This window comes from Arvicanthis niloticus, chromosome 3, assembly GCF_011762505.2.
Source record: "Arvicanthis niloticus isolate mArvNil1 chromosome 3, mArvNil1.pat.X, whole genome shotgun sequence".
NCBI lineage: Eukaryota > Metazoa > Chordata > Mammalia > Rodentia > Muridae > Arvicanthis > Arvicanthis niloticus.
Window position 1 is genome coordinate 74,696,248 of NC_047660.1, and position 26,162 is coordinate 74,722,409.

A 26,162-nucleotide genomic window follows, 5' to 3' on the forward strand; every position below is an offset into this window, starting at 1 on the left:
ACGACCATCCACTCAAATCTTTTCTTTTAAGGTCAATAGCTATATGTTTTCAACCCCATCAGAAATCCAGAATGACTGAGTTAACTATAATTGTGGGAAGCACAAATCATAGTTTCTAAAACTTAGCCAATTTATAGAGACCTCTGAACACCTGGACACTCGCTCTACTTCAAAACATTGGAGCATCTGTTCTTCTGCCTTCTGGCCCAGGATCATCTGACAGACCTTAGTGCTGCAGAATTATTAATGGCTGATTACTCTGTCTAGGCAGATATAATCAGTCGACTATTCTGCAAGTGTGTCCTTTTCTGGACAGTAATTTGTCTGTAGAAGGGAAGTGGCAATTCTTGCTTAGTGGCTGTCTCACCACAACTGGAGTAACTCCAAGGATGCTCAATTTCTTCTTAGAATTCAATATAGGAAGCTGTCCGGAGCAGACAGGTCACTAATGAAAATAAACATTAATACTGAAATGTTTGTCATGTCAATTCTAAGGATTTCTGATGTTTTGAAAACCAGCTATCCATGTAAGGTAATCTGGGCTGTTGCCTGTTAACTCCACTCAGCTATTTCTAAATAAAACATAGAGAACACCCTTATAATAAACTCCAAGTCATGAATTTGCTATAGTCCCTTAACTCACAGGCTGACCATCTCAAATCAGTTAAAAAAGTTAAAGAAGGACTGGGTCTAAGCTTTGTATTCCTAAATGTGTTATACTGGTACAATGCCTATGAGAGTAACAATATTCATCTCACTCTTATATCACTAAGAAGCTCATGCCAATGAAAACCTTAAAATTTGTAAACAAAGTAAATTGGTGCCATTTAAGAATTTATATCTTCATCTTGATATTAATTATACAGATTTCTACTAATAGGTTATGGCTATGCAATAAACCCTAGCTAATCCTCTCTATTCCGACAAAACCACTACTTTTCCCTAGAGAGACAGCCCAACATTTACCACCTTAGTCCCCATGCCCAGGGAATAGGGGCAATTACTCATCATTAGCTTCTTCAAGCTGATTATGGGCGTTGAGATATTAGAAGAGGAGTGGGGGGGGGGAGAGCAAATTGACAATCCTCTGATGCTGTGTCTTCGCTGCCTCCAGATGGAATTCCTGGACGTCAGAGGTTTGAGCAGGTCTGCCCAGCTTGCTTGTTGAGTAGATACACCAAGGCTGATCATTCTGCAATATACAATTCTCAAAACAAATTTTAGTATCAAGATAGTTTTTTTTTTTAAAGAGGGCTGACATTTTATTAAGAATGTTGGTTCTAACCACTTTTCTATTTTTCCCCCTCTTTTATTGGATATAATATTTACATTTCAAATTTTATCCCCTTATCATATTTCCCCCACAACCCAGGAACCCCTTATCCCATCCCCCCTCCTCCTGCCTCTATGAAGGTGTTTACCCACCTACTCCCAGCCCCCCTCACCACCCTCAGATTCCCCCCCTCAGTGCTCAGCCTTCAGGGTACCAATGATCTTGTCTCCCACCTATGCCCAACAAGGCCATTATCCGCTACATATACAGCTGGAGTCATGTGTCTCTCCCTATGTGCTCCTAGGCTGGTGATTTAGACCCTGGGGAGCTCTAGCTGGTTGGTATTGTTGCCCTCCTCACGGGGCCACCAGCCCTTACTGTTCACGGTTCCTTCAATTTACTCTCTAACTCCTCCATTGGGAACCTTTGATCAGATTAATGGATAGCTGTGGGTATCTGTCTCTGGGTATGTCTGAATCTGGGGGACCTCTAAGGAGACAGCCTTATCAGGCTACTGTCAGCTTTCCCGTCCTGACATCCCTATCATCGTCTATTTTTGGTGACTGCCCATGGAATGGATACCCAGATGGAATGGTCTCCCTACAACCACCCCTTCAGTTTCTGTCCCCCACTTTGTCTCCATATTTGCTCCCTTGGGTATTTAGTTACTCCTTCTAAGAAAGACCTAGGCATCCTCACTTGTTCTTTCTTCTTCATGAGCTTCATGTCGTCTGGTAGTTGAATCTTTGTTGTTTCAGATTTTTGGGCTAATCTCTGCTTATCAGTGAGTAAATACCATGTGTGTTCTTTTGTGATTGGGTTACCTCACTCAGGATGATATTTTCTAGTTCCATCCATTTACCTAAGAATTTTCCAAATTCATTATTTTTAATAGCTGAGTAATATTCCATTGTGTAAATGTACCACATTTTTTGTATCCATTCCTCTGTTGAAGGGCATCTGGGTTCTTTCCAGCTTCTGGCTATTATAAATAAGGCTGCTATGAACATAGTGGAGCATATGTCTTTGTTATTTGTTGGGGCATTTTCTGGGTATATGCCCAGGAGTGGTAGAGCTGGGTCCTCCGGTAGTGCTGTGTCCAATTTTCTGAGGAACCGCCAGACTGACTTCCAAAGTGGTTGTACCAGTTTGCAACCCCACCAACAATGCAGGAGTGCTCCTTTTTCTTCACATCCTCCCCAGCATCTACTATCACCTGAGTTTTTGATCTTAGCCATTCTGACTGGTGTGAGGTGGTATCTCAGTGTTGTTTTGATTTGCATTTCCCTGATGACTAAGGATGTTGAGCATTTCTTAAGGTGCTTCTCTGCCATTCGAGTTTCCTCAGTTGAGAATTCTTTGTTTAGCTCTGTACCCCATTTTTAATGGGGTTATTTTGTTGTTTGGCGTCTAATTTCTTGAGTTCTTTATAAATATTCGATATTAGCCACCTATCGGATGTAGGATTGGTAATGATCTTTTCCCAATCTGTTGGTTGCTGTTTTGTCATGTTGACAGTGTCCTTTGCCTTACAGAAGCTTTGCAATTTGATGAGGTCCCATTTGTCGATTCTTGATCTTAGAGCATAAGCCATTGGTGTTCTGTTCAGGAACTTTTCCCCTGTGCCTAGGTATTCGAGGGTCTTCCCCAACTTCTCTTCTAATAGCTTCAGTGTATCTGGCTTTATGTGAAGATCCTTTATCCACTTGGAGTTGAGCTTTGGGCAAGGGGATAAGAATGGATTAATTTGCATTCTTCTACATGTTGACCTCCAGTTGAGCCAGCACCACTTGTTGAAAATGCTGTCCTTTTTCCACTGGATGGATTTAGCTCCCTTGTCAAAGACCAAGTGACCATAGGTGTACGGGTTCATTTCTGGGTCTTCAATTCTATTTCATTGATCATCCTGTCTGTCTCTGTACCAATACCATGCAGTTTTTATCACTACTGCTCTGTAGTACAGTTTGAGGTCCGGAATGGTGATTCCCCCAGAGGTTCCTTTATTGTTGGGAATAGTTCTAGCTATCCTATGTTTTTTGTTATTCCAAATGAATTTGTAAATTGCTCTTTCTAACTCTATGAAGAATTGATTTGGAATTTTGATGGGTATTGCACTGAATCTGTAGATTGCTTTTGGCAGGATAGCCATTTTTACTAAGTTAATCCTGCCAATCCAGGAGCATGGGAGATCTTTCCATCTTCTGAGATCTTCTTCAATTTCTTTCTTCAGAGACTTGAAGTTCTTGTCATACGGATCTTTCACTTGCTTGGTTAGATTCACTCCAAGATAGTTTATTTTATTTGTGGCTATTGTGAAGGGTGTCATTTCCCTAATTTCTTTCTCTGCCTGTTTATCCTTTGAATAGAGGAAGGCTACTGATTTGTTTGAGTTGATTTTATATCCAGCCACATTGCTAAAGTTGTTTATCAGGTTTAGGAGTTCTCTGGTGGAAGTTTTAGGTTCACTTAAGTATACTATCATATCATCTGCAAATAGTGAAATTTTGACTTCTTCCTTTCCTATCTGTATCCCTTTGACTTCCTTTTGTTGTCTAATTGCTCTAGCTAAGACTTCCAGTACTATATTGAATAGGTAAGGTGAGAGTGGGCAGCCTTGCCTAGTCCCTGTTCTTGGTGGTATTGCTTCAAGTTTCTCTCCATTTAGTTTGATGTTGGCTACTGGCTTGCTGTATATTGCTTTTACTATGTTTAGATATGGGCCTTGAATTCCTGATCTTTCCAAGACTTTTAACATGAAGGGATGTTGAATTTTGTCAAATGCTTTCTCAGCGTCTAGTGAGATGACCATGTGGTTTTTCTCTTTGAGTTTATTTATGTAGTGGATTACATTGATGGATTTCCGAATATTGAACCATCCCTGCATTCCTGGGATAAAGCCTACTTGATCTTGATGGATAATTGTTTTGATGTGTTGTTGGATTCGGTTTGCGAGAATTTTATTGAGTATTTTTGCATCAATATTCATAAGAGAGATTGGTCTGTAGTTCTCTTTCTTTGTTGGGTCTTTCTGTGGTTTAGGTATGAGTGTAATGGTAGCTTCATAGAATGAATTGGGTAGTGTTCCTTCTGTTTCTATTCGATGGAATAGCTTGAAGAGGATTGTTATTAGGTCTTCCTTGAAGGTCTGAAAGAATTCTGCACTGAAACCATCTGGCCCTGGACATTTTTTGGTGGGAAGATTTTTAATGACTGTGTCTATTTCTTTAGGCGTTATGGGACTGTTTAGATGGTTTATCTGCTCCTCGTTTAACTTTGGTACCTGGTATCTATCTAGAAAATTGTCCATTTCCTCCAGATTTTGCTTTCTTTTAAAAAATGACTTTTACATTGTTTCTCTGTGTAGCCCCCGGCTGTTCTGGAACTCTCTTTGAAGACCAGGCTTACCCTGAAATCCTAGGGATCCTCCTGAGCACTGAGATTAAAAGTGTATGGCACCACTGCTTGTCTCAAAGACGACTTTTTACAAAGTATCAATCTGCGTAGCTCAGGAGAACTAGTGGTTCCGAGCGTCCATGTGCGTGTGTTTCCCCGCCATGCTGGTGTCTGAGGAGTGCTTAGAGTCAATGTGCTTCCTCCTCCACTGCACACTCGGGTGCTGAGTTTTCTTTACTGTCTTGCATGTGTCCTAGCCCAGGTTCTTGGAGGTGTTACATTGAGAAGATTCCTCCCCCAGCCATACCCAGCAAAGGCACCCTAGCTTCAGAGTCTCTGTTGGCTTCTCATTGTAATCCCCAGCAAGACAGGAATAGATAAGTTGTCTGCTTTGTTTTAAATTGAAACATTTTCAAAAGGTTACCTATACTTGTGGATCTATTTGGATTATTGATCTAATATTGCTGCCACTGTTCAGGTGTCCTGAAAATGCTGTAAAATTCACCCTACCTGTGACATAATTAAAACCTATATTTTTCCATGCATGTTACCTTCGATGTGACCCTGAGGTACTATGATGCCTTACTTACTAATAACATCATGCATGCAGCCTTGGTGCTTTTGGCTATATCCATAGTCCTAAATGTTTGGAGTGATGTCTTGTGATGATTCACGTTCTGTTTGTATTTTGTGTATGTGAATATTTTGCCTGTAAGTACATTTATGTTTCATGTGTATACCTAGTGCCAGCAGAGGCCACCTGAGGGCTTTGGACCCTTGCCTGGATTACAGACAGTTGTGATCTGACTTGTGAGTGCTGGGAATGGCACCCAGGTCCTGTGCAAGAGCAGCAAATGATCTTAACTGCTGAACCATTTTTCCTGCCACAGTATTCACATTTGAAGCTGACTCCCCACATTTGTTTTTTTGGTCCGTGGTATTCTGCTATACTTTATAGAGTTTGGTTTCACTGAGTCGGTGTTACCCAGAGAATACTTTACAGTGCTGGCCAGAAGTCAGCTCTTTTTGATTGCACCAGCTACAGAACTGTTTGCAGGTTTATTACATTGGCTTTGTATTTCTTACATTTATTTACTCGGCTTTTTCTTAATTATACTTGACATGTGTGCATGTGAATTCATTCCTGGTCAAATCTCAAAGATGTGGCAATGAATCATTTCACCTCTTCCTAGCTGATTTGTCATATTACCTGGAAACTTAGTATGGAAAACGAACATTTGTTGTGATGTTTCTGTAATTTGGCACAAGGATTTAAGCCTTCAAATAAATATTTTAAAAGAAAACATTTTGAAATATTTTTAAATTATTGGAAAGTTACAAAAATAGCATTGTGCTTATGTTTTTTTTTTTTTTTTGACACAGGCTGACCTGAACTCTATATCTAAGGATGGTTTTGAACCTTCTGATCTGCCTCCACATTGAACGTAGTGGTTGTGTATGGCCTTTTAGAACTTTCCTCTGATGTTAACTCATGTATAAACTGCAGTACAAGTTCCAAAACATTACTGGGAATGTTTTTGGTACAATACTATTAACTAAACTACAACTGTTGGGGGATTTTGTTTGTTTTATTTATCGATTTTAATTTGTGTATTGTTCAGGGTACAACTTGTAGGAGCTGTGGGAATTAGTTCCCCTTTTCTCATGTTGGTTCCAGAGAGTGATCTAGACATCAGACAGCAAACCCCTTTACTCCTGAGCGATGTCCCAAGTCCCTCCTGTTTGTCTTTTCATCTGCTGCTTCAAGGTCCAATCCAGGGTCCTGTCTCTTTAGTCAGCTTTCTTTTTGCTCTCTCCCTATTTGGGATAGTTCCTTTTTATTTATTTTTCTCAGTCTTAGCAAACAGTTTGGATCCTCACTATGAATAGTCATTAAGAGAGTTTTTAAGGGTAGGGAGATCAAAGAATACATAAAATAAGACCATCATTTGACCATTACCTAGTGAAATTAGACCCACTGTGCATAGGCAAGGTGTGTGAACACACCAATGCCTTCTATGGAAGGCTTTTGCACTCTCTGAGTAGAGAAGAATGTAAGTAACTAGGTAATAATAGTGTTGAGATAGCCTTTTCAGAAGAGATAGCATTGGAAAGATGAGAAGGGCTTTTTTTTTTTTTAATAGACTTATTTATTTTTATGTGCAGTGATGTTTTGCCTGCATGTACATCTGCACAAGGGTGTTGGATTTTCTTGAATTGGAGTTAACAGGCAGTTCTGAGCTGGGAATCGAACCTGGGACCCCTGAAGAGCAACAGGTAGTGCTCTCAACCACTGACCCATCTCTCCAACCTGGAAGAGAAGAGCATTATGGTTAGAAGTGACAGTATGCTATGACCATGAAGATTGGTGTAAACTGGCAGTGCTTCCTGGCTGGGAGCAGAGCAGAGTGTGTGGGGATCTTCCAGAGATATAAAGATGCCAGCTACCCTCTTTACCCCCATTGCTATAACAATAAATGTGGCTCCATACCTGTGGAGTATATTTTAGAAAAGTTTTCATATCCCAGTTATGCTGTACTTATAAGCATTTATTTGTAGTTACTGCCTCTAGTTTTAGAATGTACAACATTTAGATCTTTATTGTCCTCTTGGAGAAACAAAGGGAACAAATAACTATGTTCATCTATTACAGCTGGGATAGCATCTAGTATTTTGAAAACTGTTGATCATATGAATTCATTTCATGTTCTCTCTTAGGCCTCCACATAAGACAGCACTGTTTAAGTGCAGGAGATTGAAAGCAAAACAGCACAAAATTCTGCTCTTGCTCCAATGTTTTCTAAGTAAAATATATTTGATCTACCATTGTAGTGGCCTGCCAGCATTTGTTAACTGCTTAGTACAGGCACTTTGTAGTATCAGTCAAGGTGGTTTAGGATACGTAAAGGAAGAGGAGAATTTTATTGTAGAAGATAACTAAGCTGTAGAGAGGTTTAGTAAACAACAAAGAAGAACTTCTTCTACAGACAGTTTGGAGAAGAATAGGTAAGAGGCAAACAGAGTTTGGAACTCCACCACTGTTTGTTTGCTTGTCTGTTTGTTTTGTTTGTTTGTTTGTTTGTTTTGGACAGGGTTTCTTTGTGCAACAGCCCTGGTTTTCCTGACTTGCTTTGTAGACCAGGCTGGCCTTGAACTCACAGAGATCAGTCTGTCTCTGCCTCCTGGGTGCTGGGATTACTGACATTTGCACAGCACCCCTGACATTCTCTCCTTGATTTTTAAAGGTTACTTTGCTAGGTTCTGAACTCTTGGTGGTTATTTTCTTTGAACACATTAAAGATACTACTTCATTATCTGTGACTTCAGTTGTCAGTCTAATGTAACTGCCTGTTTTCTAAATACTTTGATACTCCTCCCCCGCTTTTGAAAATTATCTATCATATGCCCTCAATATAGATTTTAGCTTATTCTGCTACTGTTCTGGGGGAAAACTGATTTATTTCTTCAGTTATTTTTTCCTTTATTACTCTTTGTGTAACTGTTTTTTGGGGGGAGGGGTGTCTAGTTAAAATGTGGTAGAGAGCCAGGTATGGTGGTGCATGTCTTTAATCCCAGCCCTCAGGAGGAAAAGGCAGGCAGATCTCTTTGAGTTCAAGTTCAGCCTGGTCTATACAGCAAGGCCAGGCTGGTCTATAAGCCAGTCCAGGACAATCAGGGCTGTACAAAGACACCTTGTCTCAAATAAATAAATAAAATCTGGTAGAGTTTAACACTCTGTACTCTATGCCTCATACTGGCTCTTCTCCAAACTGTCCTTAAACTAAGTTTTCAGTTGTAGTTTATTAAACCTCTCTGCAGCTTTGTTATCTTCCATTAAACTAAGTAAGAGGCTCCTAACTTAAGCTGTTGTGTAATTTGATTAAAGAGTTTGGAATTTTCAGATTTGTCACAGTTTGCTGCTTCTTTGTTTCCTTTGGTGGTACTTGGCATCAAACCCATGCTTGCTCACCAATACCACTGAGCTGCATCCTCAGCCCAGAGCATGTGTTCACACTTGGTTTTATATTTTTGAATATAATATATCTCTTTGGTCTGCTACAGTACCCTGTTAATTCTAACTCTTTGTGAGTGTGATGGTTTGTATATACTTGAGCCAGGTAGTGGGCACTATTAGAAGGCGTGGCTTTGTTGGAGTAGGCGTGTTACTGAGTGTGGCTTTAATACACAATTCTAGCTGCCTGGAAGTGAGTATTCTGCTATCAGCCTTCAGGTGAAGATATAGAACTCTCACCTCCTCCTGCACCATGCCTGCTTGGACACTGCCATGATGGACTAAACCTCTGAACCTGTAAGCCAGCCCCAATTAAATGCTGTTCTTATAGGAATTACCTTGGTCATGGTGTCTGTTCACAGCAGTAAAACCCGAACTAAGGCAGTAAGTTCATAACTTATCTCTTCCTGTCCTTTATTGTATGCAGGGTGCTGTGTTTAAGTGTTTGTGGAATTAGTCTAAATTGTGTTTTTGTGTTCTGCTTAAACCTAGCTTCTGAAAGCCAGCCCAGTATTAAGGTACAAGTTGAGCTGTAGATTCTCATGTAGCAGAACGGTCGCTTTGTATCTCATATCCCCGGGTATAGTGCAACTTCCTCAGGAATGGGCTTATAAGGGATCCCATTTTCTTGGACCCCAGAGAGCCAGTGTAATTTTACTGAACTTTTTCCTCCTGGGTCAAAATAGCTTTCAGTCAAAGTACCCAAGTATTAGGCTCATTATCCTTGACATTCTGTCTTTGACTGGGGATTCAGCCTGTCTCACTGGCCCTTTGGTACAGTTATGGACATATGCTTAAATGCATTTTTAACTTCCAAAATGGGTAGCAGCAGGAGGAAATAGTCTAGTGTTTCTTCCACAATCTGGGGGCGGGGGAGTACCATGGTTGGATGGGATGACGATGACGATGACGATGATGATTGTCATCATCGTCATCATTGACACATCACTATGTTCTCCACAGTGACTTGAAATTAATTCACTATGTGTCCCAAGCTGCTATCAAACTTGATCTCCCCCTACTTCTACAGACATGCCCTACTAAGCCCATAATTAAACATTTGCTGATTGTGTATTTTAAATGCTTAAAACATTGCATGTTAGGTCGTATAGTTCTTATCCATAGGAAAATGTATTCTCTACAGCCTTTGGTCAGTTGATCAGACTGTATAGCCTTTGGTCAGTTGATCAGACTGTGCTTTCTCCTCTCTGTTGGCAAGACTGCTTTTGTCCCTCAAAGAGTGATTTGATGTCATTTGAAACATGGCATGGCAGTTTTTCTCCTTTTTTCTTTTCTGTTCTACACCAGGCTGGGCCAATCCAAATTAACTTTCAATTCCTGGGCATGAAAGGATATTTAAGGGGCTGGAGAGGTGGTCAGCACTGGCTTCTCCTCGGGATCCAGATTTGGTTCCCAGCACCCACGTGACAGCTTACAGTAATCTATTCCAGTCCTGGAGATCTCGTGGCCCCTCCTGGCCTCCCGGGCACCAGGCATGCACATGGTACATAGACATACATGCACATGCATGCACATGGTACATAGACATACATGCACATACATGGTACATAGACATACATGCACATACATGGTACATAGACATACATGCACATGCATGCACATGGTACATAGACATACATGCACATAAAACTCCTCTATACATTTTAGTTTTATAAAGGAATATTTAGGGCGCTTTGCTCATTGCTGTGTATTCCAAAATGGAAGATGATTTGGATTGTTGTATCAGACAGATACGGTGTGTGTGCCTCTAATTCTAACACTTAGACAGTAGATTCAAAAGGCCTGATTAGTAGTCCGAGGCCATCCTCAGTCACACGGTGACTCCAAGGTTATCATGATGTACATGAAATGTTTAAAAAGAAGATTGATATAAAAATTTGGGGTCTAATTTACCTTAGATTTTTAATTCCCTTTATTATGCCTTGGTGCCAAATGGATTCTTAATATACATGGATTGCTGGAATAAATATTTTTGGAGTATAAGGTTTTTTACTTGCAATTTCTAAGAAAAATTGTCCCTCATTTTTATGCATTTTTGGAGGTAGATCTAATCCTGGAGTAACAGTGTTGTCACTCGAGTGGCAGTCTGTGTGCCCCTTTAACTTTTGTGTTTGCCTTCAGTGAACATGCATTAAATACCTGATGTGCTAGAGGTAGGTGTGTCTCCTGCATTCTCATCTCTGAGATATAGAGCACACTGAACTCTGCTTTGTTTGAGTGGACACCCCAGAAACCTGTCCAGCAGGTTCCTCAGAACTCTTGTACACTATTGGCTCTCGGGTGCTTTTGGCAATCCTCTAGGAGTGCTTTGAACAGTTGGTTGTCCAACTGACTGGATTCATTTCACTCATAAACAAAATGCTTAAGCCAGTATTGTTTTTTGTGGCTGCTCTGTTGCTTAGAGTGAGGTGCTAATGAGGTCATAGGTCGGACCTCTGCTTATGCTTTCCCCTGGCCCATGGCCACAGAGCCAGATTTCCCTTGCCAGCTGTCCTGCACATTTGTGCTGTGGCTCATTATGGGGACTGAGCAGGAGGATGAAGATAAGAACAGCAAAGATTGCTCCTACTGGTGGGTCAGTAACCTCTTCATTGGAAGAGCAGCACGGAAGTGTTATTGTCTATAGCTGTGTGGGAGTGAGGGCTCCTTAACTTGTGATTGCATGGGTTGTCTGAGGGAAGTTTAGAATGCAGCTCATATCTTATAGCACGTGTCAATGTAAAGATGGCTTTTAGTTTGTAGTAAAACATTGTTTCTATCAGTCCATATTTTTATATCAGTTTCTTTTCCTTCCTTCCTTCCTTCCTTCCTTCCTTCCTTCCTTCCTTTCCTTCCCTTCCTTCCCTTCCCTTCCTTCCTTCCTTCCTTCCTTCCTTCCTTCCTTCCTTCCTTTTCTCTCTCTTCCTTTCTTTCCTTTCTTTTTCCTTTCTTTCTTCCTTCCTTTCTTTCTTCCTTTCTTCCTTTCTTTCTTTCTTTGTTTCTTTCTTTCTTTCTTTCTTTCTCTTTCTCTTCCTTTCTCTCTCTCTCTCTCTCTCTCTCTCTCTCTTTCTTTCTTTCTTTCTCTTTCCTTCTCTTTCTTTCCTTCCTTCCCTCTCTCTCTTTCTCTCTTTCTCTTTCCCTCTTTCTCTCTTTCCCTCTTTCCCTCTCTCTCTCTTTCTTTTCTTTTCTTTCTCTCTTTCTTTCTCTCTCTCTTTTCTTTTCTTTTTTTTCTTTGCCAGACATCAGACCTCTTGGAGCTGGACTGAAAATTATGTGCTTCCCCATATGGGTGCTGAGAACTAAACTCATGTCCTCTGGAAGAGAAGTACCCGATCTGATCCTAACCACTCACCAGTCTGTCTCCCAGCTCTTAGAAGTTAGAACTGAGAAAGCCTAAGTGGAGGGTGGGCCACCTGCAGAGCGTGGACTATGAAGAAGCCCAGCCAAGTTTGGGAAATAACTTCCAGTCCCCCCCTTTCCCAACCAGTCCCAGCCAACCGACTTTTAAGAAGAGTGTGTGTTTGTGTGATTTTTTTTTTTTTTTTTTTTTAGAAAACCATACAAGCATTTTATTTATGAAAGCATCTTTTGTAATAATTTAGAAAGCATCATTTGCAATAATTTACAAAGGACTCAACAGATCTGATCAAATGTATTTCTTCATTTCAATTTTGATCACCTAAATCTGACCAGAAACTGAGCCATCTCTTCATGATGTCTTTCAAGCTGGTAAATATTCTGATTCTTTTGTGACTTGGCGTGGGGGGAGAGGGTATGAGTCTTCGTCTTTACCCAGACATTCCAGATAGAACTCACAGCAGTCCTCCTGCCTCTCAAGTGCTAAAATTACAGGTATGAGTTACCATGTCTGATATGACTTGCATTGTTAATTTTTTCATGGCTAGAAAAGGGGGGGGGGAGAGAGAGAGAGAGAGAGAGAGAGAGATATCTTAAAGATATGTCATGCCCCCTGCAATCTCTCTGGACTAACAGTGAACCTCAGGATGTTGTGTATGCCACACTGGGGTTGGCCCCTTTTGTGCATAGTTACGCTATGTTGGTGTATACTAGGAGAGAAGTATTACTGTCTTAACCTTTTGATTTCAACCATAATAGTTTTCTTTAATATTTACTTTTTAAAAAAGATTTATTTCATTTTATATGTGTGAGTGTTTTGTCTGTGTGCATTTTTTTTTTTTTTTGCACTACATGTGTGAAGTGCCCATGGAGGCCAGAAAAGGGTGCCATCCTCTTAAAACAGGAGTTACAGATGGTTCTTGTGAGCTACCAGGTGGGTTGTAGGAAGCCAACTCAGGTCTGTAGGAAGAAGTGCTGAGCCATCCCCCAGTTGAGGCCATGTTCCTTTTTTTTTTTTTTGGAGGGGAGAGGTTGGAGACAAGGTCTCTGTTTCCAGTGTCAGGCAGTTTTAGACATTGGGGGATTGATCAAAGAGCAGAATACACAAATCTGTGCCCTCCTGAAATTCATTTACATCCAAATGAGACGAGACAGATAATAACAAGTAATTATATCATATATCAGCTGGCAATAACTGCTGTGGAAAAAAGCAGTGGAAGAGAGGTATGGAGTGGCAGGGGCGGCGGGAAGGCAGCTTTTCTATTTTAAGTAGTTTGATTAAATGCCATTTACTCCAACTTGTAAAGGACGTGAGTGTGTCATTCTGGATGCTGGGAATAGCGCATGCAAGGGCCCTTACGTAGAGTGTGCTGTGAGTCTTATAAATATAGGAGGCTAGGCATCTGGCTGGGAGTGAGAGCAGGAAGGAAGATATGACTGCAGAGACCTGGGCACAAGCATTCTGATCTCGAGCCATCATAAGGCCCTTGCTGACACTGTGTGGAGAACCTTCTGAGCAGAGGGAAAATGAGATTTGGCTGATTCTTACACCCCACACCTGAACCCTATTCTGGGTGCCTCATTCATCTTAGGGAGAAAGACTTAGACATTGTAATAACATAACATGTTTCAGCTGCCATGCTACAAGCTACAAGGTGGCACTTAGGAGGCAGCCAGGGAACTATTGCTGTAAATAAAGCAGGTGATACAAAGACAAAGAGTTTTGGGTGGTGAGTAGAGACCGTATTGTTTATCTCTTCCAGAAGCTCAGATGAGCAGTATTTGGACAGACTTGATGAAAGTGTTAGGAAAACTAAAGGTTTCAAGGTTGTTGGCTTGAATAACTAGGAGAGTGCAGTTGTTTATTGAAAGGAACAAAAACTAGTATGTGAAGAGGATGGAGCACTTCCTAAAACTGCAAACTTGTTACTAGGAATAAATGCTACTTGGGCTCTATGCACCCAAGACCTGATACTTGATCTTACTTTGAATTTTTTACTGTAGATATATGTTTTATAGAATACTTCTGTTGTAACTATAAATAAAATGGTCATAATATATTAAGCTCATTTGGTTCAGGGTTTTTGTTTGTTTATTTTGCTTTGTTTTTAACTTCCTTCATGAGCCATTGGCTTCCAGATAGCAGTATAGGCTGCCAGTTTGACTAGTTGGGTTAGAAGTTTATATTTGGGTTATAAGCCACACAGACTTTTAAACAGCCATGGGAGTGGTGTACCCAGATGAGAGCTATGTCAGGCAAAGATTCAAAGAATGAGATGACTAAATGCCACGATATTAAAAGCCATGTGAATACTAAAGAGCTTGACATGGGAGGAGGGAACATCATATGCTAGCTGAATGCTCTACCACTGAGCTACTGCTTTAAGTTTCTACTTTCAAACAGGGTCTACTAAACTGCCCAGGCTGGCCTTACTCTGCAGTCTGGCCTCAGCCTCATAAATGTTTGCATTTTAGGGCTTCATCATTAGGCACAGCTCAAAAACATTATTCATTATTATTTTATTTCTCTTCATAGTGAATTACTTGATAAGTGTTTTTATTCTCGGAGAATTATTTTACTGTTTTTGCACTTACATATGGGGGTAGAATGTGGGAGTGGTTGCACTTTGAGGTTGTATACACCAATGAAAGTTGGTTCTTTCCTATAGTGTGGGTTAAACTCAGCTTGTCCAGCTTGGTGCCAAATACCTTTACCTAGTGAACAAGTTTTCTAATCCCATGTATGGTTTTTTGGACAGAGTTTTTAGGTAGCCCAGACTGGCCTCATGTGTGCTGTATATCCAAAGATGACCTTTAACTTAACTTCTGAATCTCTCCTATGTTCTGACTGATGGACTGTGCAGTGTTGGGGTGCCTTGTGCATGCTAGGCAAGCCCTCTGCCAATGAGATGTATCTCAGCTCCTAAAGCATCATGTTTAAAATGTGAAGCTTTTAAGACTTGAAAGTTTTGTGGCTTGCTTCTAACATGTTGACCGGGCATTCTTCTGTTCATCAAACGAGGAAAGCTTGGTTTTGTAACTTCTAGCCAAGAAAAGCCCTTTTATCCCCCTATGGGCCACTTAAAGACTACTTGGTGCTCTGTGATGAGCTCAGATGGTGGAACCAGCCAGTTTGCTCTATTGAATTTTTCTTTTTAAAAACTTTATTCTAATTGCCCTTTAGAGAATTAACTATTTCTTAACATTTGAAAGCTCAAATATTGGAATTTATGGAATGGTTGGAGAGATTCCATGGCCAGACTAAAATAAAGACTGTTTTTACTGTGGGAGTAGCTACCAGATAGATCCCCCTCCCTCTGCTGTACCTCCCCAGTCTCTACCCAGCTTAATTAAAGAAGCGTGGTCTCCTAACCTTTCTTCATAGTAACATTTCCTTCCATAGTCCCCAAAGGACAGACAATAAAACATTTTGTGAAAGGTACCTGGAAATGGAGTCACTTCTGTTAAGGTTTTCCTCACAAACACAGGTTCTGTTGGAGCAATGTTTGTTTTAAAAGCAAGTTAATAAGAGGTAGAAACTGTCCACCAAAGGCTGATGTGCTAGAAGATATGTGAACAAGATTATTTCCTTTTCCTGCATTTTCTAAGCCTTGTATAGAAATCAATACAACATTCGTTACAAGGTACCAGTGTTAACTTTAGGGACCATTCTGCTGGGCACAGTGCCTTCAAAGAATGAATCAGAGGCTCTATATCTGGCATATAGAGTGGGCAGGAGCCAGAGCAGTAGGCAGAACAGGTTCCATTTGTGTGGCTGTACTTATAGCCCTTGCTACTGGAGGGTAAGGAAACCGGGAAGCAAATATAAGCAAATAATCACAATCACGCTTCAGACAGGTAGAGGGCATTCTAAATGCATCCTGTGTTGACATAGATAAGGATCTACACTGTTTGTATTAATGTGTATGTTAGAATAGTCAGTAAATAATTATTGAATTGAGCTTTGAAACCAGATAGACATTAGCTTTAGACTAGTAAAAACCAGCTATTGTACCTACATTGCTTTCAGCAGAAAATGCAAGATGCTTATTTTAATTACCCTATCCTGTCAGTGTAGGGAGCAGACCTGCAGTCTTACACGTGCCAAGAAAGCAATCCTTCTTCTATCTATTAAGTGCTGGAATTACTGGCTTGTGTAAACATACCGGATGGACTGACTGGCTTTTAAAGATTTATTTATTTTCATTTTATGAGTATCACTTTTGCCTGTGTGTGTAAACATGCATGTGTGCATGCAGTGTCCATAGAGGCCAGAAGAGGGCGTCAGAGTCCCTGGAACTAGAGTTTCACATTGTCATTACCCACTATATTGGTAAGGGGAACTGAACCCAGGTCCTCTCCAAGAGCAACAAATGTTTTTAACTGCTGAGTTTTCTCTCCAGCCCATAGCTGATATTTAATAACTTAACGTAGATTCTTTCTTAGTTCAGTCTCACTGCTCATGAGCTTTCTGAGTAATGCATGCCCAACTTTTAGGACCAGCCCAAAGTGCCATCGCATTATTGCTGTTATGATCTCAGTGGGGTACAGAACATGCTATATACATAGAACTTGTGGAATGGGACAGTGTGTCTTTACTGAATGAATGCATCGGTTAGTTTCTTGCTCAGTAGATGCCAGAGGCGTTCCCAGGAACCAGTGACTTTTAGTCAAGTTAGTTCTGTATCCAGTTCCTCCATTTTGCATTACTTATCTTGGGATCAGCTGAGGTAAGACTGAAGTATATTCAGTAAGTGCAAGGCAGTGGAGTCAAGGCAGGCAGCACTATGCTACTGTTGCTGTGCTGCTGAGAATACCTTCTCCCAAATCGAAGTGCAGACTCTGAGACTGCCAGAGTTCTAGGTTGACCTTCATGTTGATGTAATGAAAGGTTCTCTGGTAATTCACATGTTGACCCAAGAACAGGTGCTTGACAAACTTACTCTCCCCACTCCATAGTAAAGGCTGCCAATAAATTAGGACTCTTAGCAGTCAACTGGTGAAGGACCAGCTCAGGCAGATCCCTGTGGAGTGAGACTTGCCTTTTGTGTGGCTGTAGGAAACCTTTCCTGGAAGGAATAATCCAGACAACCTAACTACGGACAGCCACAGCTCAGCCGGAAGCCTCTCTATAAAACCCACCACTCACATACTGGGAAAATTAGAAATCTAAGAAAGAAGGGGGCAGGGAGAAAAACCCAGATAATTTATAAATTCTTTTCCGACCCAGTCTCAGTGAGTAGCAGAGCAGCAGTGGGTGGGCTGTTGATGGGGCAGGGAGAGAAGCCTCCCCTATTGGCAAAGCACTTTATCCTGGCCTTACCCCTTCTCTCTCTTTTTTAATTGGATATTTTATTTATTTACATTTCATATGTCTTCCCCATTTCCCTTCCCTAGAACCCCCCATCCCATCCCCCCTCCTCCTTTTTACTTTTATACCATTTTAATTTCCTGCAAGTATTAAGGTCGGTTCTAGTTTGAGCAACTTGCAAGTAGTCAAGGAACAAGCAAGGCAATAAACACAGTCCTGTGATTACTGTGATTAGCTGTCCCATCACTCCAGAGCATGGAGTCAGCCACCTGAGTTACCAGCAGAAAAGGAGCCTATCTCTTGGCACAAGGAATGGGGCAGGGTTTCCTTGACTCTTAATTTCATAAATTCCTCTGCTTTATCAAGAACAACAGTAATTAGTAAATAATATAAAATTCAATAAAATATAGCATTTTGTATAGATGAGTTCAGTTTTTTTTAACCTTGCTCTTAATGTTCTAGATTGATAATCGACCTATAAATGTCTCAGTAAGACAGCGTAGGACAAATAGAAAAAGAGTTTATAGTTTCTTTACCCAGGTAAATGGTCACGTACAGAAAATTAATTAAAAAAAAATGTTCTAACTAGGTGCTCCATTAGACTCGCTATACACGAGAGTATAAATGTGTATGACAACAAAGGCCCTTCTCTTAAATACTGAGCCCTGTGATTGGAGATTTCATATAAAACAATGCTGGATATTGTGAGTGAGTGAGTGTGTGTGTGTGTGTGTGTGTGTGTGCACTCATCCTGAATGTGAAGTCTAGAGCAGAACTTCGTAGTGTGTTTTTCTTCTAACATATGGGTCCCAGGGATCAAACTCCAGTAATCATGCATGGTAGTTAAGTGCCATCTTGATGCCCAGTAGGTATTTTAGATAGTAGTCAAAGACAATATAATTTAAGGGGCTTTGGTCTATTGGTCTCAAGATGTGTGCTCTCTCTGTAGTTCGTTGAGGCTGTCCTAGAACATAACATGGAGCCCAGACTGCCCTCGAACCCATGACAATCTTGCTGTAGTTCCAGCCATACCTGGCTCTGATTGTTTGTTTGGTTGTTGTTTTGTCCCTAAAGATTAATTTTTTTATAGCTGTTTTGGTTTGGTTTAGCTTGGTTTTTAGAGACAGTCTATATATCCCTGGCTGTCCTGGAGCTCACTAGATCACTAGATGTAGATCAGGCTGGTCTGGAACTCACATATATCCTACTGCCTCTGCCTCCCAACTGGCAGGATCAAAGGTGTGCGCTATGTACTCAGTTCTGTACCTTAAAATTCTTTGCTTGTTTATATCATTTACTGTGTGACTGTAACTTTTTGAGAAAAGGGATTTTGTTTTACATGCCCATTAAAACATTAAAAGTTTTACAACCCTTTCCTGAAAAATTAAAATATCAAGCCAGTAAATATTTATGACATGTACATTCTTTAGCCTTTAGACAATAGTAAAATGACCCTGGATTAATGTCTGTGTGGATGGCTTTGATAAGTACAAGATGGTGAGCAAGCTTGTAGCCAAGAACTTTTATTTTCCTGAATTGAGTATTTCTCACTGTTGTAAGAGGTAGAACTTAGAGCTGATACTCAGACTGTTTCTTGTCTGGAGTTGTTTGGTGGATCATTAATCACATAAAGATTTGCAGAGCTTTCTGGGCTCTAGCCTGGGAAATGTTGCAAATACTCAGAGGGAGTGGCTTGGGCCTTAGTACTTACATATTTTTCATGCCAGTATGCCTCGATTTACCAGAGATTATTTTCTTCTTCATAAGTAAGAAAGTAGCCATTTATCTTGAGTGAAATTAAGTTTCTTCTACTTATGCTTGGGCTTTAGTTTTCTAACCAAAATGTCTGATCCCCTTTATGTATCTGCCAAGAACATATTTATATATATGATCTGCCTGTGTTCTGGCTAATGTTTCCAGACACACTGTTTTGAAAACATTCCGTTTCCACACTGGGTTGCATATGCTTTTCTATACAGTAACATGCTCTGATAAACATTTTCAGTTGATAGAAAGTATTTAAAAATATGAGTGGCAGTATTATTGTCATACATTGACTGAATGCTGCCAGGGTATGTATCATCATATATAGGATATACTCTAACACAGTCCTGATGCTGCCAGGGAATGTATCCTCATGTGTAGGACACACTCTAGCATGGTCCTGATGCTGCCAGGGAATGTATCATCATGTGTAGGATACACTTTAGCATGGTCCTGATGCTGCCAGGGAATGTATCATCATGTGTAGGATACATTCTAGCATGGTCCTAATGCTGCCAGGGAATGTATTATCATGTATGGGATACATTCTAACACAGTCCAGGCCGGTTCCACTGTCTAATTATCTATGATTTGGTCATGTCAAAACAAAACCAGGGGATTCTCAGTAGAGGAAATTGTTTGCAATTGTGATTAATAACCCGCTGTGGAGACTGGGCATAGTGACCCATGCCTTCATCCCTACCCTAGGTAGACAAGTGAAAATTTTTTTTTTTTAATTCAGTTAATGTTTTTAAGAGAGAGAGGGCTTGTATGTTAGGTGTGGCCCAGGCTATCATTGAACTTACTATGGAGTGGAGACTAGCCTTAAACTGCTAAGCATCTTGCTTGTCTCTTTATTTTTTTTTTTGAGAAAAGATCTCAGTTATCCCAGGTTGATCTCACTCTCACTGAATAACCAAGCATGACCTCAAACCTCTGGTCCTTTAGTCTCTGTCTCCCAACATGGATGATACGGATGTGCTACCTTGCCCAATTTTGTGGGATGCTGTGACTATGAGAGGACAGAACTCAGGACTTGGTGTGTGCATGCTAGGCAAGCATTCCAGCAGCTGACCATATCCCATGTAACTTGGCAACTTTTCACAGACTGTTGTGTTTTAAAACAAGGAATATGATATGGGGATTATATTAAGTTCTTTAATTGTGTGTCTGGTCTCTCTGTGTCATTTGTGAATTCTGCAAAGCATAGGTCGCATGTTCTTACTCTTTGACTCTTTCATACCATACCAGATAGAAAGGCCATACTCTTTTTCCTACTGTGCATATTTGAGTAGTTACCAAAGGCTATGTATGACTTAAATATACATGTAGCATATAGGGTTGTGTTTAGGTGCATGATTTGTGGGACACATGCGTGCCTGCGCACACATAACACACACATTTCTGATCCCTGTGATTGTTACATTTTACAGATGTAGAAACAAAAAGTTAAAAGTAGTCAAATCCTTGAATACAGCCAGTGTCTTTTCATTCCTTTACCAGGCTGTGGGCCAGTGATCTTTTAGAGTCTTTCAATAAGTCTTTCAATCTGCACTTTCCTTTAGCCAACACAAGTGTATTTTCAACATAGTCTTTCAATAGAGTGGATGGGGGCCTCGGGCAGGCCTCATTGGAAAGTGAGAGAGAATGAGAGCATAGAGTGTCTTTTCACATACGTGCTGCCTGAGGGTGGTGCATTCTTTGAGCCCTCACATCTCATTGCTGGGTGACATCAGGGAACTCCCTTTTTAGAATGGCTGTCCATCTGTTCTCTCCCAAGAACCGGTGGATCCATGCCACTGCCACTTGGCTGCTGGCTTCATGGCCTGAATCAGTGAGTTGCTCACACCAGGGAGAACAAGGAGGCTCTTCTCAAAGTGTCTATAATCACCATCAAGTGACCATAACTAGAACCACCACCTTCTTGTACAGTCTGCAGCTCTCGTGGATAGATTTCTGCTTACCCACCATTTTTTCCTGAGGAAGTGTGAGTGGTCAGCGGACCCAGTTGTTGACTGTTGACTAGAGGTTGGAAAGGCACAGTATCCTCACACTCCACGTTTGCTGTAATTCCTGGTTTATGGCATTAGAGGATACAGCTGGATCCAGCCACACAAGACATGTCATTTGGGAAGACCCTAGTGCTAGCTTATGGTCCTTTCCAGAAAGAGATAGCATAGACATAAAAAACTCATGTGTCGAGACAGACATAAAAAACTCATGTGTCGAGACTTCCAGTTACTTTCAGTTTTAGCCCTTGAGGGCAAGTTGGACTTTCTTGTTGTTACAGGTGATAACATTGTTTCACAGTGTTCAGAGATGTAGGTCAATGTAAGATTTTGCCTGATGGTTTTGAGTTTGAGCAGATGTTGATTAATTCATGAACCCCAACTGCAAGGTAGATGTTCTGTATTGATTAGGCACATGCCCTGGTTGTATGCAGTTAAAAAGGACTCTGTTGTGAAATACTCCTAAAGCTAAATCAATAAACTGCTAAAGTTGGCTTTACCTATAAATCTTGGTATTTTATTCCTTTTTCAAAATGAGAAAGGCTGTTAAGAATTTCTATGATCTGCACTGTTAAGAAAACTAGCTATGTCTTTAGGACAATTCATGTGTTAACCATCTAGGTAACTATAAATTATTTATATGTACGGAAGAAAACTGTGGCTTAGTGGAGATGATGACAGGATTTCTTTGGAAAATTATCATCATTATTCTGATGACATAGGTAGAGAACTTTGCTTAAAACCTATCTAAATACTAATAAAAATTTCAAGAGATAGATCCCCCCAGTAAAAATGTAAAATGTCTACAGTCTCTGTGGTGATCATGGCCAGCAATTACTGAGCTATTCTCTGCACTGAAGTCACAAGCAAGCTTCCTATCAGGTTACTTTATCTCTCTAAGTGACTGTCCTCCTCAACAATACAGACTTCCCCTGGATAATATCACTCTCTAGGAATCCTAGACGTTCCCAGGCTCTGTAGCTTCTGGGACCAGGCCTCCCAGCTTTGCCTGTTGCCTGCCTTCTTTAAGCTCCTACAAGAACTCTCCTTAGGCCCTACCTCAACCCTTCCAAGTAGCTTCTGTTCCTCTCTTCACCTCATCTCCCTGTCTTCCTGTGCGAGAGGTTGTTACCAGCCACCCCTGGCTCCTCTCATTTCCATCACCTGTACAGACTCTGCCTTCTCTCTCTACAGTTATATTCTGAGTTTTCCCAACACACCATCCTTTTCTTAAGCCCTGTCTACTATATTAAGCAGAGAATTGATGGCCTCCTCCAAATCTTCTGCCGGTCAAGATTCCATGCCTTTAGTTTCTTCCCCTGATAAGCTGCTTTCCACTTCCAGAATGTTTGTTGTTGATCAACTAGATGCATCACATCCCCTAAACCTCTTCTGGCTCCTACCCTTGTTACTTGCAGCCATGCTTGAGGGCCCACTGCTTAACCCTCCTGTGCCCCAAGGCTCTCTTCAGAAAGACTAAGGCTATAGCAACATCTACCACAGTTGTATTTTTTAAATAGTTTAACCTCCTAATGCCACAGCATGAACATGCAATAAACATTAGATATTATTGTTGGGGGAGAGAACAAAGTATGGCCCCCCACATTATGGTTAATATATATGCATATGAGTTACATATATATGCATTTACAATTCTCTGTGGTTATCATCCAGAATTTATAATATACCTTTTTTTTTAGAAAATGAGAAAAATACATATATTCAAATATGAAACACAAAATAAATGTGAGCAAAGCACTTGCCTTCAAGGCTAGGGTTTGCCCAAAAGTAGTGAAGCAGTTGTTTCTTTCTGCCTACTACTCCTGTCTAGTGTCCATGGTCTGATCTTTTAAAAAACACAAGAATGCCATCTGCAAGTGCATGGGCACTTGCATGCTTTGGAATGGTGGTGGTAATATATTTAACTTGGAAATTTCAAAAGCAGCCATTCATACAGCCAGTTTCAAGTAAGTTGAAGAGAAATTTATTTTTAAAAGAAGTATACCCTAAAAATGACTGTGGAGTGGGTCTACAAACAAGAGTGCTAGGAGTTTATACATACCCCTTTGGAATCTCATAGCTTCAGCTTTTCTTGAAATGGCTTATTACATTTGTTTTCTTATTTTTATTGCTTATAAGTATCCTGTTGCATGTTTTTACTGAAGGCAATCTAAACCTATTCATTATTAAAATATTATAACAGGCTGGTGTTTGTTACTTGTATTTGAAAATGTTAAATGTAGATATTGTTGAATTAATTTTAAATAAATTACTTCTCTTTTACCAGGATTATATCAGCTAAGTGTTTTGTGTAAAACAAAATTTAAGATTTATTTTTGTTTATTTACATATATAATGTGTGTATGTGTACATGCCCATGTGTGTTTCTCTGTACCCACAGTGGCCAGAGGAGGGCAGCAGATCCCCTTGGAGCTGCAGTTGTAAGGCAACAAATCTGAATGCTGGGAACCAGACGCAGGTCTCTTAACTGTCAAGTCATCTTTTGGCCACAACAAACAAGTTTTAGATTAGGAGACTCTTTTAAAAACAGTAATAAATGCCGGGCGGTGGTGGCGCACGCCTTTAATCCCAGCACTTGGGAGGCAGAGACAGGCGGATTTCTGAGTTCGAGGCCAGCCTGGTCTACAGAGTGAGTTCCAGGACAGCCAGGACTACACAGAGAAACCCTGTCTCGAAAAACAAAAAACAAAAAACAAAAAAAAAAAAAACAAAAACAAAAAACAAAACAAAACAAAAATGTAATAAATAAACTGCAGATGAAGGCACATACCCTGATTCTAGCCCTTGTGGGGCAGAGGAAGGAGGAGATGGAGGGAGGCAGGAGGATCTAGACTTAAAAAACAGTTTTGGCTGTATAGCAAGTTTGAGGCCCCAAGTTAAAAAGATACTTTAAAAAATAGGAGTATGGTTTAGAAAGTACATCAGTGCTGAGATAGAGAGGGATTAAGTATGACTTGGTCATGTCTCAGAGGCTGCCACCCTTCTTGTGGGCATAAACATTTGGATTTACCTCATTTTCTCTTGGCTCATATGATTCTACAGCTCATGTCATTCTAGGCTGTGGCACTAATGTTGCTTTTTAAAAAATAAATTTATTAACAGCATACAGGAGGTTGGCATGAAAGAGATGGCCAAGTTTTGCTGTCTCATGTTTGTAACTTTCATCTCTCATCAAGTGTAGATTTATTCCTAGTGATGCAAATAGCTGTTTTCTTTGGCAGGCACCAGAAGCAAGTCTATGTGAAATTATGTAATGTCTGAAAAGTTATATTCATGAGTAATTGGCCTAGCCTAGGATGTGTGTGGAAAAAGGCAATCATGCTTTTTATTTGGCTGTGGGTTAAAGTACCCCTGCTCAGATCGGATTACTCACAGGGCCTTTTGACTGAGAAATGTATGTTTAGCTTGGTCTCTTAAAAAACAGAAAACGTTGCTTCCAAGCCAAGTGTGCTGGAATTCATATTGTAACCAAGGTCAGCCTTAGCCTAACTTCAAAAGCAATCAGTTCCAGTCTGTCACACCTTAGTTAACAAATAAAGCCAAGAGCTCCAAACATCCTGATCATCATCCTGATAGCTTCCGAGAGCACTGCCCATCTAGATTGTGCAAGGGTAGGTTGTCAGAACTGTCTGTCAAGTGCTAGTCCTGACCTTGACCTTAACTGAACGGTTACACCGCTCTATTTGTTTGCTTAACTGGACTTTACAAGAGCTAGCAAAGAAGGGCGTCACCCTGAGAAACACATTCACTTCTAACAGTGCAGTTGGTTTTTTTTGTATCTGTGGATTCCACATTTCCAATCGACCACCTACATTGCGTCTGAACTGAGTTTGCAGAGAGCTCATGCCCCTGTCATTATTCCTAACCACGTGGCATGTATGCTCCTGGGTACTGTAAGTACTGGAGATAACATACTGTGCATCCTACTATGCAGTATCTCCTCCCAGTATGTATTGGCCATTTCCCCCTTTCTAGTCACTCATGTGAGTCATTTCTGGTATGTTTAAACCTTTATCTACCCTATAACCTAGCAGTTCCAGATTTTGCAGATTAAATAATATGTAAAAATGAAAATACATTTTTATATGATGTATAAAAGTGCACATGCACATGAATCCCAGCATTCAAGAGACCAAGGCAGGAGGATTATGGCTTCTAGGCCAGTCTCAGCTACATAGTGATACCTTGTCTGCTGATAATAAAAAAAATAACCTTAGAAGGATGACAAGGCTGTGGCAGCACACACCTTTCCCAGCACTTAGGAGGCAGAGGCCTGTGAAACTCGATCAGTTTGCCTAGTCTACAAAGTGAGTTCCAGGACAGCCAGGTTTACACACAGAGGGACCCTGTCTCAAAAAAACAACAACAAAACGGAAGAGGAGGAAGAGGAATTGTTAACTAAAAAGAAATGCCAATCAACTTTGGAGTGAATAAGTCACCTCTGTGAGACTGACACACTGCCTTTACCCTAAGGAAGATTCAGTAACCCTCACCAATAAATGCTACTCAGTGGTGGAATAATTACTGCAGTCTGTGAGAATCTCAAAAACAGAAGCAGAAAGGAACCCTATACACAGCAGTCCTCACTGCCAGGCTCCATTATGCAAAATGTACCAAATTAATAGATGCTGAGGAGTAAGACCATGGGGTGGGAAGCAGGAAGCCTCAGTGTTCTGCATTTCAAGGGGAAATGGGTAATGAACCTTCATTGATGCAAATTTTGTGTGTGCAGCAGTATGAGCATCACAAGTGCCAGGCACATGTGAGCTTAAAGTACTTATGTGCCTTGGAGGGCATAGCAGTCCCCTGCTATAATCCTGGGGGACATAGAGTGTACTAAGCATTGATCTTATTACAGAATGTCAGAAATTTTACTTATTTTTTCCTGTTGTTTTGGTGGCCTTGTATACTCTGCAGGAAATTGAGCTTGGAAAATCCCTGACCTAGCAGGGAAGCTTGTCCTGTGTGGTCTGTCACTTCCTCGGCCAGTCTAGCCTAACTGGTGAGTGCCAAACCAATGAA

General features: G+C 40.7%; 1 protein-coding gene across 6 annotated transcripts in view; it reads left to right on the plus strand.

Annotated features, from left to right (window-relative positions):
• The window catches only part of Kat6b (lysine acetyltransferase 6B), a 178,574-nt gene that overhangs the window by 75,813 nt on the left and 76,599 nt on the right, over window positions 1-26,162 (plus strand). Inside the window, exon 1 of one of the 6 annotated variants that reach the window (XM_076931229.1) lies at window positions 12,378-12,407. The exons of the other annotated variants lie outside the window; for them this stretch is intronic. Within the exon in view, the coding sequence (XP_076787344.1) occupies window positions 12,390-12,407 (18 nt within the window). The 5' untranslated portion in view covers window positions 12,378-12,389. Of the gene's footprint in view, window positions 1-12,377; window positions 12,408-26,162 lie in introns of those variants that run through there. 6 annotated transcript variants of the gene reach the window in all.